General features: G+C 44.8%; 1 protein-coding gene across 2 annotated transcripts in view; it reads left to right on the top strand.

Moving 5' to 3' along the window:
* Positions 1-243: 243 nt before the first annotated feature.
* The window catches only part of CCDC9 (coiled-coil domain containing 9), a 36,303-nt gene continuing 19,769 nt past the window's right edge, over positions 244-16,777 (top strand). The window contains exons 1-12 of one of the 2 annotated variants that reach the window (XM_073641434.1): positions 244-337; positions 2,511-2,570; positions 3,547-3,651; positions 4,830-4,973; positions 5,940-6,344; positions 6,436-6,519; positions 7,292-7,462; positions 7,802-7,983; positions 8,231-8,283; positions 9,176-9,296; positions 9,983-10,091; positions 10,321-10,831. In XM_073641434.1, coding sequence (XP_073497535.1) covers positions 2,568-2,570; positions 3,547-3,651; positions 4,830-4,973; positions 5,940-6,344; positions 6,436-6,519; positions 7,292-7,462; positions 7,802-7,983; positions 8,231-8,283; positions 9,176-9,296; positions 9,983-10,091; positions 10,321-10,831 — 1,888 coding nt within the window. In that variant the 5' untranslated portion in view covers positions 244-337; positions 2,511-2,567. Of the gene's footprint in view, positions 338-2,510; positions 2,571-3,546; positions 3,652-4,829; positions 4,974-5,939; positions 6,345-6,435; positions 6,520-7,291; positions 7,472-7,801; positions 7,984-8,230; positions 8,284-9,175; positions 9,297-9,982; positions 10,092-10,320; positions 10,832-16,777 lie in introns of both variants that reach the window. The other variant, XM_073641433.1, reaches the window with a different exon arrangement.

Raw genomic sequence — 16,777 nt, 5'->3', positions numbered from 1 at the left:
AGTACAGCAGGTGCATCACTGCAGCTCAGGAGTCTGGGAAAGCTGGGTGACAAGCAGTGCAGGAGCAGAGCAATACAATGCAAATCCTGTAGGCTGTGCATTCTGTGACTCCTCCTCTACTAACCAGAGACTACAACTCCCAGCATGCCTCACATCATGAGAAGCAGCAAAACAAACTACCTGCCCACACTAAATATGTCCGACGACGATGTGTTTATCGCCTCCACGCATGCGCCCTCACTGGAAGCTCCGCCCTTTGCAAGCACTTCCGCTCATGGGCGTGGCCTAAAGAGGAACACGCATGTTATTAGAGCCGGAAGGTTGAGCACAGCTGCAGGTGAGAGCGCGTTAACCCCTATAGTTCCCGGCGTGTGTTGTTGGGAGTGGGCTGGTGGTACACGCGTGGGTATAGTGGAATTAAAGGGGTAGGAAGCTGTAGCAGGGTTAGTGGAGGCGTGCTTGGTGGCTCACGTGCGCCGACCTGTGCGCGGTAATGTCTCACCGTCTGTAGCCCTGGGAGGAAAATTGCCGTCCTGCGACTTTAAAGACTCGGTTGCAGTTTTGCGCTTTTCCTGCTCGCTGTCAGTGAATGGAGCTGCTCTCAGGCTGCAATCCTGGACGAATCCATTACTGTAAGGGCAACAGTGGTGTCCACACGTATTACCTGCCCTGTGCTGCTCTATTGTGCCCCCTGCAGGCCCAGGGGGTCATCCACACCGGATGTGACTGCAACGAACCCTCAGCTGTGAGCAATGCTCCTGCACACTGCCAGCAAGCAGAGCTATTGGAAATGGTTAATAAAAGTTTGCGTCTCTGCTCTGGCTTAAAGGGGTGCGGAGCTTATGGCAAAACCCCTTAAAGGGTGTTCTGGTCAGATGCTTGTATTACCTGTGCACAGGATAGGTGTTAAGTGCTCGATCGGTGGAGGTTCGACCACAATTGGGTAGCAGACCCATGCCATAGTCCTTAAAGGGGTTGTCTCAACTTATTAAATGGGTAAAATTCAACTTATTAATTTTCCTCTTATTAGAAATCCACTCTATTCTCAAGAACGGAGGGAATTTTTAATTCTATAATTTACTGCTTGTTGCCTAGGCTACCGTCCACCTTAGAGGTGTCCGGATTCCTAGGCAAGGAGTGTGCACTTGTAAATTGTTTGCTGTGGAGCATGCAAGTGCTGTGCTACATCTGTTCAGCTCCAATCCCCCGTAAAGCCGACTCTGCTTGCAGCACCAGAGAGCGCACGGCTCAAGCCATGAGGAGGGCACCGTCCCCCCAGCAAGCAGGGGCCAGGGGAGGGCACCGTCCCCCCCCAGCGAGCAGGGGCCAGGGGAGGGCACCGTCCCCCCCCCAGCGAGCAGGGGCCAGGGGAGGGCACCGTCCCCCCCCCAGCGAGCAGGGGCCAGGGGAGGGTGCCGTCCCCCCGGCAAGCAGGGGCCAGGGGAGGGCGCCGTCCCCCCGGCAAGCAGGGGCCAGGGGAGGGCGCCGTCCCCCCCGGCAAGCAGGGGCCAGGGGAGGGCGCCGCCCCCCCCGGCAAGCAGGGGCCAGGGGAGGGCGCTGCCCCCCCGGCAAGCAGGGGCCAGGGGAGGGCGCTGCCCCCCCGGCAAGCAGGGGCCAGGGGAGGGCGCTGCCCCCCCGGCAAGCAGGGGCCAAGGGAGGGCGCCGCCCCCCCGGCAAGCAGGGGCCAGGGGAGGGCGCCGCCCCCCCGGCAAGCAGGGGCCAGGGGAGGGCGCCGCCCCCCCGGCAAGCAGGGGCCAGGGGAGGGCGCCGCCCCCCCGGCAAGCAGGGGCCAGGGGAGGGCGCCGTCCCCCCGGCAAGCAGGGGCCAGGGGAGGGCGCCGTCCCCCCGGCAAGCAGGGGCCAGGGGAGGGCGCCGTCCCCCGGCAAGCAGGGGCCAGAGGAGCAGTGTGCTCCTGAAGATAGGCTCTTAGGACAACCCCTTTAATTTAAGCAGCTGGACATACTCTATTCATACTCTTTCTAGTAGGGGTCTTGCTTCTGAGGGGTGGAACAGTGGTCAATAAGTGAGAAATGCTACTTACCAGGGCACTTTTAGGCCACGTTCAGTATTTTCCATCAGTATTTGTAAGCCAAAACCAGGAGTGGAACAATCAGAGGAAAAGTATAATAGAAACACGTCACCACTTCTGCATTTTTCACCCACTCCTGGTTTTGGCTTAAAAATACTGATGGAAAATACTGACCAAATACTGATAATGTGAACGTGGCCTTAAAGGGGTTGTCCTACAGTAAAATATAAAATATATTTTTTTGCATGTATTGATTAAAAATAAACAGATTCCACTTCCAGAGTTGCTGGAGATCTTCAGAGCGGCCTGTGTTGGATCCGCAGCGGCATTGGAAGGAGACTTTGCTTCTGATTATTATTTTTAATCAATGCTGAAAAAAATATATATTTTAGTGTCAGATAACCCTAATATGCATTATTATTAGCTTTCGTGTCTAGGACGTTTATTTTTTATGTAACCGTTGATCATTTCTGTTTTGCAGAAAGTAGAACTCCCACTACCCTCCCCCACCCTGAGATTCCGTCCGGCACCTGCAGCGATGGTAACGTTGGCACGTTCTCTCCCTATGTGATCACACTTGTGTCTTATGGCATTTTATAGAGGTCTCATTCAGATGTTTACTTTTTACCCCACTTGTGCGTGATTTTGATTTTAATGGGCAAATTGATCTTCGACTGTGGATCGCGTCTGTTATTTATATGTCTTGAATCGCCGTCTGCTTCAAAAACGATGCAAGTACAGTACGCCATACCCCATGGTCTCACATATATATATATATATATATATATTTATATTTAACTTTTTTTGTTAGGCCATAGAGTATATACAAAAATTTATATTGTAAAATAATTTTAATTTATTTTTATCATTTTGAGGCCATAGGGAAGCAGAAGACGATTCTTCTCAAGAAGAATGTTGCAATCATGGAGTGAAAAAAGTCAGAATGTGTGCACAGCAAGTCGTTTCTGCATTGCTGTGCAATATGTTCATTATTAGCGAGCATTTTCAGGCAGGTTCCAGGCGTAATCCATCTGTAAAAAAGATAGTGCACGTATTTTATCACTAAAACCCTCTCCGGGGTCTGAGAGCCCCCAGCAGAGGGTCCGCAGTCTGTATGTAGGAGACGCACTGGTCATATTCTCCAGTATTGAGTTTTAGCAGAGAGCCCCTCTATAAGCTAAGCATGGCGGTAAAGGGTTACTCCAGAGATGGTAAGTTATCCTCTATTCATAGCATAGGGGATAACCTATGGATTAATCTAACATGTATAGGGGCATCCTCACTCCGTTTTTTCGACAGGGGTTAGAAGGAAAGAAGGATTGGGCATGCTGGATTTCAACATGTCCAATCTTTTTCTTCTTCTGGAGAGATAAGGTGTGACCTCAGCTCCTTTCCTCATTCAGAATGCTCACTCAGCCGGGCGTCCATGTGTATGGGGTGTTGGGTATGTCTTCAGGAAGAAGTGTCGTCTTTGCTGTGGGATGTGTTGAATGATGGGAGTTTTGGTTTCGTCACAGGCTTCTGTATTGGACGTGAAGTCCAAAGAAGAGAAGGATGCCGAGCTGGACAGGAAGATCGAGGCTCTGAGGAAAAAGAATGAGGCCATCGTTAGGAGACACCAGGTAGGTGTACGCTCAGGGTTATGTAACCCGAGCAGGGTGTGCTCTTTACCATCTTTTATTAATAAGCCTAGATGATTATTCTTCTAGGCTGATGTAAAGATATAAAAAAGTATATATATCATGTGGATTATTTATATATTTTTTATGAATCTCTATATTTTTACAATGTCTTCCGAGAGGAAGAGGACTAGAACTCTAGTGCCCCCTATTGGAAGCAGCGATCCTACAAGTCAATATCGAGCCTTTAACAAGCCTTGGCGTATGACTTAGTATAAAAACCAAACCAGAATCTCAATTTGCAGACACACGTTGTTTTGGGCTACTGCCCCTCGTCAGTGCAAAGTATGAGATCTGATTTAATTTCCCAGAGGAGCATACAAGGTGTTTTAAGTCTCCTCATACTGGCGTGCCAGACCTGGCATGTCATTCTCCACACTTAACCCTTACATCTCTTTTTTTACAAGTGTTTTTCATTGTTTTCAACTATTATTATTTTTTTTATTGGTCCCCATTAAACTGCAATACTGTCATTGTGCAGTCTGACTGATCTCCTTTGAGGTGTACAGACATGGCAGACACCCAGTCTTTTAGTAGATGATTGTTCTTCTAGGCGGAGGCTTAGATATGTTAGAGCTGTATTATAAAGACTATTTAATTACATATTTATATGAAGGTGGATGGCGATAGCAGCCTGGTACCGCATGTTTGACTCTGCCAAGCAGCATGTGCCATCTCTGCACCAATGCATTTGACAACAGTAGTGATATGTTTATGCATGTCATATAAGGATTTCATCCCTATTGTTATTTCTTTACCACCCCCCCGTTTCATTCACTGCTCTCTGTTCTGCTTCGTGAACCGCAGCTTATATTATGGCATGTATGAAAAGTGCTGCGTTATACGCTCACACCCTGGTACAGGACCATGCCGCCATTGGCACTGCGGAGAAGGGAGGATGAGTATCGGAAGGGACAAAACTGCATCCCACTCATCCTATTTCCTCCAAGCTCTTAGATGCTGTTGTCATGATTGACAGCCCGCGGCATCTAAGGGGTTATACCGCTGCAATCAGAGCTCTGGTCCTTACACGCAGTGCGCTGGTCCGCCGTGGCAGCAGCGCGCCGATCCGCTGTGCAGGCAGTACAGCGTGCTAACATGTAACCTTCTCTCACTCTCAGATGATTGAGGAGGACCGCAGAATGGCTGAACAAGAGGGAATTGCTGTGACCACCCCAAGAAAAACTAAACACCTGGATGGCGAGCCGGACAAGGCCCGGAAAGAGAAGGAGAATTTCTCCATCACCCTTGATGTTTCTGCTGGGGTGAGAGGCATTACCCTGTATACGGCAGGCCTTTATAAGATACATATAGTAGCGGGTGGCTCTGAGCTTTAGGGTGCTGCTACATTGCAATCAGGCACCCTTTTGTTGACCCTGTTGGGGCTTGTGGCCTAACCCCCCCTTCCCTCAAAATGGGATTCGGGCGTAAGCGCCAACAGAGCTAAAGACTATAATGGTGCTGACAGAGTGACCGTGCGCTCTGCCGTGTGTAATTTTTGGGAATGTACACCTACTGGAGACGGACACTCAGACGTAGTAGACTGTGTCTGGGTATCTGCCTCCACTCCTGAAAATGATGCACGGCAGAGCGCACGGTTGCTCTGTCGGCACAATTATAGTCTGTTCCCGTTGTCATCTGATTGTATAGATGACTGTTCTAGGGTATGTGTTTATATGGAGGTTTTTTTTTTTTTTTTTGTAACATAGATTTTGAAATGGATAGTGTTCTAAAATCCACATCAAAAACTATTTCAAATACACTTTGATTAAGCCAAGAGTAAAACCTTATTGCTGTTCATGCAGGAAGTTACTACCGTGATACAGTTTCCTAGTTAGAATCCACATCAAATTAATATGAAAAGAAATTGTAAAAACTGAACATTGCATCAAAAAAGCAAGGATTTCTAATGTGGAATTTTTTGAAAACCGTGTATGTTTTTTTAATTTTTTTTCTCCATCTCCAAAGAACTGATATCATAAACCCTTTTGCAAGAAAACTGCAAAAGAATCCAAAATTGCAGGTCAGGGCCAGCGTCTCTATCAGCAGGAATATACTGTATAAAAGTTTTTTACTTTTTTTTTTGAGTTTTCTAGCAATTTGCAAAGGATAGGTGGGGCGCCACGGTTTAGTCTGTCAGCGATCGGCCACGATTCCACAACTATGCTTTCATATGGGTGACAAAGAATGCAGCTCCTGCTCATTGAAAACTTTTGCAACTTTTATTTTAGGAGAAGAGGGTAATAAATGACGGCAAATCGCCCAGAGCCCAGCATACACCTCCACGGACTGAAACGTCTCCGAGAAGTCCCACTCAACGGACCAGTGGTCGCACAGGATATTTCTCAGGCGGACGAACCCCCCATGGGGATAAACATGCAGAGCCAGTTAAAGGAGAGGGCGACGGTCCTCCATCTGAAAGGGCGACAAGAGGACGGAGACATCAAGGCGCTGATATGTCACAGCGAAGTCCTAGGATGCCTGCTGAGGATTCTCCCGGAGAACGATGGTCGGCATCCCCCAGGGGACCAGAAAGAGGTGGAAGAGGTCCAGGCAGGGGTGCTGGCATGGCAGCCAGAGGCGGTGGTCATGGAGGACCGGTAGAAATGGTTTCAGGACCTGACAGAAAAGTTAAGGTATTGAAATGTAAACTTCTTGTGATTCCCCCCTCCCCCCCCTGACGTTCTCTGATTTTTGAACCCCTGTAATTGTGGTTTTCTCTTTCAGGAATGGGAAGAGAAGAGGAAGCAGAATATCGAAAAGATGAATGAAGAGATGGAGAAGATTGCAGAGTACGAAAGGAGCCGAAGGGTGAGTACTGGCCTGTGTCATTTCTGGGTCCACATTTGCTTATAGAATAGAAAGTGGGTAATGGAAATGGACTGCGAGCTTGTTGTCAGACACACTACTAACAGCAGTCAGTAATGTAAGGGCATCAAGTGTGTCGACACTTAAAGAGGTTGTCCACTACTTTTACAATGATTGCCTATCCGTAGGATAAGTCATCAATGTCTGATCGGCCGGGGTCCGACACCTGGCACCCCCCGCCGATCGGCTGTTATCGGTGTCTGCGGCTGCCGGCCGGAAGTACTCACTTGTCGAGCTGCTCTGTCTACTTGTAGTGGCCGCCATAGCCAAGTGCTTCCGGATGACGGCCGCCGATACAGAGAACAGCTGATTGGCGGGGGTGCCGGGTGTCGAACCCCGGCCGATCAGACAGTGTTGACCTATCCTAAGTATAGGCCCTCAAGGTAAAAGTAGTGGACAACCTCTTTAAGCCCCCCATACACATTAGATAGTCGGCCAAAGCTTTACTATATTGAGAATAAATTTCTGGGAAACTTCAGCTCTGAAACGTGCAGCTGTGCACCATATGGGTAGGTCTGCACGAGATCAGCAAAACCTGCACATGTTACATGAGAGCAGAGAAATCTGCGGTGAAACCCCTTAACGGAAATTGTCATGCTGCAGAATTAAAAAATCCGCACAGCCGGCTCGAAAAATCTCTAGCATGGAAATAAGATTTCCTTTTCTGCTACCATAATCCTCTGCACAAATCCACAAATGTTTATTTTTCTTGTAGGACGGAGTAAGGGAGAAAAATCCGATCCGCAACTTCCTTGACGATCCAAGAAGGACTGGCCCCATAGCAGACGTCGACAGGAAGGAGGGCAGCCGCAGACATAATAGAAATTGGGGCGGCCCTGATTTTGAGAAAGTTAAAACTGGGATGGACCGTGAGAAGGAGAGTCATGTAAGTCATGTAGGTTTTCCTGAGACAGCGTAGTTAAATGGAGTCTCAGCATAAAATGACTGCTCAAAGTAAGCACAGGCGCTCGGTGCACTTTCGGCATAGATGAGCAGTTCCCACCTACTTGTTTTCCATCTATCTCTGGCTCTAGTAAATCCTGAGCCATTATTCGAGATGGATGGAAAACAAGCAGGTGGGAAGGTGCACAGTCACACCAAGAGTTCACTGAGCGCCTGTGCTTGGTTTGAGCAGTCATTTTGTGCTGACAGATTCCCTTTTAGGGTTTTTATACTGCTGAGCCTCCGCTACCCTGAATGCTCACTACCTACGTTTATTAAAAAGGAACGAAGACCTAGAGGGAAGAATCAGATGGACATGACCATGTCAATGACCGGCAAAGAGCGTGCAGAATATGTACGCTGGAAACAAGAGCGAGACCAGATCGATCAGGAGAGATTGGCACGGCACAGAAAGCCCACCGGACAGTGGAGGCGAGAGTGGGACGCAGAAAAAACTGATACTATGTATGTAGATCATTCGTAGGTTGTCCACAATTAAAAAAAAAAAAAAGCTAACAACCTTCTTCCAAAAATCGCACCACCTCTGTCTATAGGTTGTCTAGTAATGGAGCTTGGTGAATGGGGCACAGCTGCAGTACCATATATAACCTGTAGATGGGGTGTCGGTGTTTTCTAACCCTGGACATCCTGCACAGCACTTATGATTAACCAGTGGCTGTCTGGGTGTTACACCTTGTATTCTTCTTGGCAGGTTTAAGGAGGGAGGTACACCCCATGTGGAGGAAGAACCAGCGAGCAGAAGAGGTGAAAATAACTTCATATTTTATCCGTCGTATAATAAGTTATGCTGCTTTCTAATATACCTTAAGTGTGTTTGCCACGTTAAGACCTCTGACTGCTGCCAGTGAATGGAAACGTTCTCGTAAGCTCCTGGGCTGATTGTGGCCATGTTACTTTATCGTGCCCATGGCACAGCAGAGCTGCTTTATTCCAGACTTTTAGGGGAAACAAGTGTCCTGTAACTTGCACAAGTTCTCGCCACCCAATAGCAAATGGAAAAGACCAACCAGGTGTGGGCACCCTCCCTCCGGACACTGCAGAGCGGCTGCCTGTATAGTACATGCCCTTTGGTACATGATGCACAATATTCTCCTATTGAGGCAATAAGTGTAGGGTAGAATAACAGCTTCTATGGGTGTAAGCAGAAGGGTTTCCATTCACTGAATGTAAGCCGAGATCTTGAAAAATGTTAACGTTTGAAGCACAAAGTATATTAGAAGGTTGTAAAGATAGTCACTATATCGTGAATTATGGTGGAGATGACGGATGAGATGATGACGGCTATAGCTATGGTGAATGATGATGACGACTGCTATAGCTGATATGGTGGATGATGTTGACAACAGCTATAGCTGCTATGATGGTGATGGATGATGGTGACGACAGCAGTATCTGCTATGGTGGATGATAGTGGTGGATGATGATGAAGACAGAAGTAGCTGCGATGGTGGATGCTGGTGACGACGGCAATGGCTTCTATGCTGGATAATGGTGGTGGATGATGGTGACGACAGCTATATGCGCTATGGTGGATGATGGTGATGACGACAGTATCTGCTATGATGGATGATGGTGGGGCCATTGAGTGTTGTGATGACTTGTTCATTTTAGTTTTTCAATTGTTTTTCTATTACAGATCAAGGAAAACGAGGGGCCCCCAAACCACCCACTATGGCCGAGTTCCTTTCAGAGAGCCTTAAGAGACCGACACAAAGGAGGAACCAGAATAAAGGAAGGTCTGGGAATAAACCTTACAGGTGGGACTTTATTAAATCTAAAAGGTTCACCTTAAACCACTCAAGGATGGTTTTAATAATATGGACCTTTTAAATATAGGTTCACTATTGGTAAAGGCATGTCCCTAAAATGGTTCTCCTACCAAAACATCTATCACTTACCCAAAGGATAGGTGGTAAGTGTATGATCAATGGATGTTTGACCACTAGGACTCGCATCGATGCCAGGAATAGCGGTCACAAAGTGTTCACTGTGAATAAAGCGGTAGTGCATGTGTGTGACCACTGCTCTCCTACACCGTGCAGAGAATGTGGAAGCCCCATTCCTGTGATTAGTGGGGGTCCCAGCGGTCAATCCCCCAGCAATCATACATTTGTCACCGATCTTGTAGATGGGTGATGTGGGGTTTGTGGGATACCGCCTTTACTTGGGATAAGATTGTTCTATGGCAGCCTATGTCTGCTGGTGCGTGACCATATACAGGGGGTACAGGATTATTGTTGGATAGACCCTGCTGATAAATGGAGCACTTCTGCTAAGAATATATTTGGAGATTTTCTATTTCTGCAGTTATCATAAGGGTAAATAAGGGTAAAATTACAGAAAGTAAATTCACAGTTCACATATGTATATACCGTGTACATGTACTGTACTGAGGGTATAGAGCTAATGACCCAAAATTGATGTTTTTCATGTTCTCTTCCAGCATGCATGACAGCCGGTGGGAAGAGGAGGAGGAGGATGATGTTGGAAACAGAGAGGACAAACCTCTGCCATCAGAGGAGAAAGAGAAGGAGACCTGTGTGGAGAAAGCGGTACGTTTTAATGCCATAGAGGGTTTGGTTCCCAACACTGAAACAGCCTGCAGTGTAAAGCATGTTTCTGGAATCCAAGGGTATATGCACACTCTGTCCTTTTATCCTGAGTTTTACAGAAGCAAGGATATTCAGGACATATATATATATATATATATATATATATAATGTGTGTATATCTATATAATGTATATATTTGTTTCATTTTGCTCTGATGCCTTTTTGACAGGAGATTAAGAAGGCACAGGAGCCACAGACACCGAGATCAGAAGCATCAGTACCCGTGACACAGAAGAAGAAAAATGAGGGAAAAAATGAAAACGTGGAAGATGATGGAGAAGATGATGAAGAATGGACTGATGCTAGTGGTGATGAAGAGGATGTTGAAGAAGAAGAGGAGGAGGTGGAAGAGGAAGATTCTTTAGAAGCGGAGGAAGATCCTAAAACTGCTCAAACCACTGCTCTTCCAGCTACCCCAAAAGAACAAAGGCTACTGAAACGAGCAGAGACCCCTAAACTGACAATGCCTCCACCCAGAGTGAACACTGATGACCAAGCCGTGGAGTCCAAACCCACCAGCCCGTTTTCCCCAGAAGGACACCATCCAGTAACAGACTGGGGAGAGGAGATGGAGCTGCTGTCTCCTCCGGGAAGTAGCAGCGAGGACAGTCCTCCTCAGGCCGATGGTTCCAGGCGGATCGCCGAGGAAGCAAAATCTCCAGAAAACTCTTCACCCTCAGGTCAGTGAATAGCACAGAACACTGATATATCCTCCGGTGCAGTTGTGCAAAAATATGATAATTATAGTAAAGTGAGTTTCATCGGGATAAATGGTTTGAAGTTTCTGTTCTTCCCAAACCCGCAGGCTATGGAAGGAGACCGCACAAAGTCAGCTATTAACCCTTCAGCTTCCCGCACCGCTTGTGATTGGATAGTGAATGAGTAACGTTGTGCGTTTGATCTGCATCCAGAATATAACATTCACGTTCATGCATGTCGCCTGCACAGAATCGCGTGGTTGACGCCGGGGGCTTTGGTTCCATCGCCTATCTGTGAATTCTCTTATGCCACACACCTGCTGATATATTAATTTCTAGCATGATGTAACGGGGTCCACCCTGTGGACTGCTCATTTGGTGAGGGGCTCTTATGCAGTGTCATATATATATATATATATTTATCACTCATATATGATATAGGAGACACATGATATATATGTATATGTGTGTCTGTATATATATATAAAAAAGTGTGTGTGACACTATATACATGATATATATATGTATGTGTATATATAGGTATGTATGTGTGTGTGTATATCTATCTATATCTCATATATATATATATATATATATATATATATATATATATATATATATATATATACACATACATACAGTACAGACAAAGTTTGGACACACCTTCTCCTTTAAAGATTTTTCTGTATTTTCATGACTATGAAAATTGTACATTCACACTGAAGGCATCAAAACTATGAATTAACACATGTGGAATTATATACTTAACAAAAAAGTGTGAAACAACTGAAAATATGTCTTATATTCTAGGTTCTTCAAAGTAGCCACCTTTTGCTTTGATGACTGCTTTGCACACTCTTGGCATTCTCTTGATGAGCTTCAAGAGGTAGTCACCGGAAATGGTCTTCCAACAATCTTGAAGGAGTTCCCAGAGATGCTTAGCACTTGTTGGCCCTTTAGCCTTCACTCTGCGGTCCAGCTCACCCCAAACCATCTCGATTAGGTTCAGGTCTGGTGACTGTGGAGGCCAGGTCATCTGGCGTAGCACCCCATCACTCTCCTTCTTGGTCAAATAGCCCTTACACAGCCTGGAGGTGTGTTTGGGGTCATTGTCCTGTTGAAAAATAAATGATGGTCCAACTAAACGCAAACCGGATGGAATAGCATGCTGCTGCAAGATGCTGTGGTAGCCATGCTGGTTCAGTATGCCTTCAATTTTGAATAAATCCCCAAAGGTGTCACCAGCAAAGCATCCCCACACCATCACACCTCCTCCTCCATGCTTCACGGTGGGAACCAGGCATGTAGAGTCCATCCGTTCACCTTTTCTGCGTCGCACAAAGACACGGTGGTTGGAACCAAAGATCTCAAATTTGGACTCATCAGACCAAAGCACAGATTTCCACTGGTCTAATGTCCATTCCTTGTGTTCTTTTGCCCAAACAAGTCTCTTCTGCTTGTTGCCTGTCCTTAGCAGTGGTTTCCTAGCAGCTATTTTACCATGAAGGCCTGCTGCACAAAGTCTCCTGTTAACAGTTGTTGTAGAGATGTGTCTGCAGCTAGAACTCTGTGTGGCATTGACCTGGTCTCTAATCTGAGCTGCTGTTAACCTGCGATTTCTGAAGCTGGTGACTCGGATAAACTTATCCTCAGAAGCAGAGGTGACTCTTGGTCTTCCTTTCCTGGGGTGGTCCTCATGTGAGCCAGTTTCTTTGTAGCGCTTGATGGTTTTTGCTACTGCACTTGGGGACACTTTCAAAGTTTGCCCAATTTTTCGGACTGACTGACCTTCATTTCTTAAAGTAATGATGGCCACTCGTTTTTCTTTACTTAGCTGCTTTTTTCTTGCCATAATACAAATTCTAACAGTCTATTTAGTAGGACTATCAGCTGTGTATCCACCTGACTTCTGCACAACACAACTGATGGTCCCAACCCCATTTATAAGGCAAGAAATCCCACTTATTAAACCTGACAGGGCACACCTGTGAAGTGAAAACCATTTCCGGTGACTACCACTTGAAGCTCATCAAGAGAATGCCAAGAGTGTGCAAAGCAGTCATCAAAGCAAAAGGTGGCTACTTTGAAGAACCTAGAATATAAGACACATTTTCAGTTGTTTCACACTTTTTTGTTAACTATATAATTCCACATGTGATAATTCATAGTTTTGATGCCTTCAGTGTGAATGTACAATTTTCATAGTCATGAAAATACAGAAAAATCTTTAAATGAGAAGGTGTGTCCAAACTTTTGGTCTGTACTGTGTGTATGTGTGTGTGTATGTATATATATATATATATATATATATATATATATATATATATATGTATATGTATGTAACTCGCTTGGGGGCTTCTCTCCTGTCAATCAAGCGACAGGAAGGCCGTAGTTGTCTCATGGTGGCTTTCCCACCATAATCACTGTTTGCACGTTTATTAGGTCACTTTGTTTGGTGAGGGTCTGTCCATAGGGACCCATCTGATGCTTGTGAAAAAAAAAAAAAAAAAGTGGTACTTTTGGCTTTATAGCAAGGTAGGACCACTTCTGACCCAGCGCTGCCAGTAGCAATGGCCGCACCGCCAATTCAATTGACTGTCTTACAATTTTGACTGTGCTGGGTCATGGTGGCAAAAGAAAAGGATCCCTGTGCTTTGAGACCCTCCAGTGATCAGATATTATTTTATGTTGGGAAACCCCTTTTGAAGGGTATGTGCACCATTGTAGCCAAAATTTTTTTTTGTCCCACAAATGAAAATTGAGCAACTTTGCAACATGTCTTTGTTTAAAATGTTCTACTCTTCTTGTGTCCTCAGTTCTCATGCAGTGTTATGCATCTCCATGGTAACAGTACGCATACAAACACTGGTCAGATTCTGCAGTCATGCTTTTTTTTTTCCATTGGTCACTTGACTCTTGGTAATATATTTGGCAGGTTAGCCAGAGGGAGGTTGCAAGAAAGAATGGAACGTGACTGCAGGAACAGAGTGCACAGGGTTTGTTAGTGTGTTACCATGGAGACACAACTGTAGAGTGTTCTAATCAAGATTACTTGCAGAGTTCCGTCCCCTTTTGCTTTAATGTGTTGGAAAAGAAGAACGACTTGGTTTTGAAGGTGGGCATAGGCTTTAAAGTCCTCCCTGTCCCCAACCATACTTACCTCATTAATCCCTGTTATCACTTTATCCTTTACATCCTACACATGGTATCTGGGCTAGGGATTAGTCTCAAAGAAATTTTGGGGCTATTATCCTTCAGATTTATTGCTGTATATTTCAGTAAACAGAGGCTGCAGAACTGGTGAGATTTAGGAAGGATCTGGTTCAGAAAGAGCGCCACACCTGCCCACAGGCTGTTTGGTATTGCAGCTCTGTCACATTCAACTCAAGACAAGAGTACCATCCTCTGCAGTGTAAAAGCAAGCTTCCCTAATCCTTTGTAACTGTCTTTTTTTTACTTTTTTTTTTTTTACTAAAATGCACAGAACCTTTTAATGTCATTTGCAGTTAGTTTTTTTGGATGAAATGTGTTATTATTGCACAAAGTCATGGAAATTCAATAAGTGTCCTGCTAAATTGGCTTTTATTATAGGCTTCATACCTTCTTCAGTCGTCTCTGCTTTTGCTTTTTATAGCGTGGCAGCGACACCTGCTGGTTAGACCTGGCGTTACCGGCTAATACAAACCTAAGAGGACAATTCATAAAACAGTGTTAAATATGATTTGTATATATATTATTATTATTTTTTTTGGGATAATTGCTACTGTTTTTACATTTTTTTTAAGTTGTCTTTCTAATTGAGATTTTTCTGTAAAGCTAGCTATAACATTACTTTAAAGGAAAACTCCACTTAATTATAAAATTTATGTGCCAATGTTCTTTCCCTTTTTATTTTCTTAATCTTGCCTTCTTAGTGTCTTAATTTTGAGGGAATTTAGTCACATTATCATTTTTTTACTATTATTATTAATAAAATATAACTGCAGTTCCAATAAAACTACAAAGATGCCCGGAGCATTGAAGGCGCTGTAATGGCGCTGTGGGGCACAAATCACTGTTTTACAGAACCACAAGTCCAATAAAGAAATAGGTGTATATATAAACTTGATTTTTTTAAATTTTTTTTCTACATTTGATTATCATGACTTGCACTTTAAATTTTCCTTGGCCTGGAGTTCTCCTTTAATGAAATACTTAATGATGATATTTTGTAACGTGGTGTACCCACTTCCCTGTAGTGATGTAAAGTTGTATGTTTGTAACTTTTAAGAAGTTGTCCAATCTCAGAAAAAAAAAGTTTTCAGACTGCCAAATCGATTGGCGGTGCGGGTGGATGGTCACATGCCTACTAGACTCCTGCGCTTCTCTCATTTTTATTCTATTGAGAGATGTCAGGTAAGACTAGTCAGCACGTGAGTGTAAGTATGTAGATCATATGACATAACCCGTCCACCCGCACAGGTTATACAAGGCAATAGGACAGTGTGTGCATCACATATTGTCACAATTGTGCAGTCCTATTGACTGCAGACTTTACTTCTGAGACTGGACAACCCCTTTAACGACACACACACCTCAGAATGATGTGTTTCTAAAGATTAGAATTTTTACTTTTAAAATTTGTTTTACTTAATGGATTATTTTCATGAAATTAAATACATCCTTTTAAATGATCGTTTTTTTTTTCTTTACAAATGAGAAGCTGATGATAAATTAGTACTGGGTAACCTAGGCAAAAAAAATACTTTGAGGGTTGATACCACTGGTCAGACTGGGGAAGGGAGATTACTTTCCCTTCTGCACAGAACAGGCAACAAGGGAAAAAACAAGCTGGATGCGGAAGGGGAAGTAAGAGTTAACTCTTACATATGGAAAGGTGTGACAGCAATATATTATTCAAGGTGAAGGGGGCACAAAAAGAGCTAGTTACTGCTAACATATTTTAGCAGTAAGCATCTGAGAAGACAGCAGGGACCAAAGCAGAGTTTATACTGTAAGGATGGAGGATTATTGTTCTATCCTACCTCCTATGAGCCTCAGCTGACAGCAGACGTTTCATGGAGTTTCAGCAACTACTTATTTGCTGTTCTCCGTGCGCTAGCCATCCGAGCTGTGCTCCAGCTGTTAGGTTAATGCAGGCAGTGTCTGTACAGACTGCAAGCCAGCAGTGAGCACATCGCCGGATTCCCACTCCTTCCACCAGTGTCACACAGCACCAGCAAGATCTCCTTCCTAGGACACTGCTGCAGGCAAGTCACCGATACAGTGCATAGAAGTGACACAAAGCACCAGATCACCAGCCCTGTATATTATATACACATGAGCATACATAGAAATCATGGGGCCCCACAGCAGAAGTTCTAATTGGGCCCCCCCCACCCAACACAAAAAACAATATTTGGCGGGGTCTAGGGCCAGCTCCAGGTTTTCATTGGCCCCGGGCGAAAGAGTCTCAGTGGGCGCCTTTAACACATACACAATTCGTGATGCACAGATACGGCAGAGAAATATAGGTATAGTACAATGCCAAAGATTTCACTTACTTCTTACATACAGTGAAGGAAATAAGTATTTGATCCCTTGCTGTTTTTGTAAGTTTGCCCACTGACAAAGACATGAACAGTCTAGAATTTTAAGGGTAGGTTAATTTTAACATGGAGAGATAGAATATCTCAAGAAAATCACATTGTATAAATTAGATACATTTTTTTGCATTTTGCAGTGAGAAATAAGTATTTGATCCCCTACAAACCATTATGAGTTCTGGCTCCTACAGACCAGTTAGACGCTCCTAATCAACTCGTTACCTGCATTAAAGTCAGCTGTCTTACATAGTCACCTGTATAAAAGACTCCTGTCCACAGACTCAATTAATCAGTCAGACTCTAACCTCTACAACATGGGCAAGACCAAAGAGCTTTCTAAGGA

The sequence above is a fragment of the Phyllobates terribilis genome, unplaced genomic scaffold, assembly GCF_046119375.1.
Source record: "Phyllobates terribilis strain yellow unplaced genomic scaffold, ASM4611937v1 Scaffold_7__3_contigs__length_470593459, whole genome shotgun sequence".
Classification (NCBI taxonomy): Eukaryota; Metazoa; Chordata; class Amphibia; order Anura; family Dendrobatidae; genus Phyllobates; species Phyllobates terribilis.
Note: the sequence above shows the minus strand (reverse complement) of the source record. Positions and strands in the feature narration are given on the sequence as shown.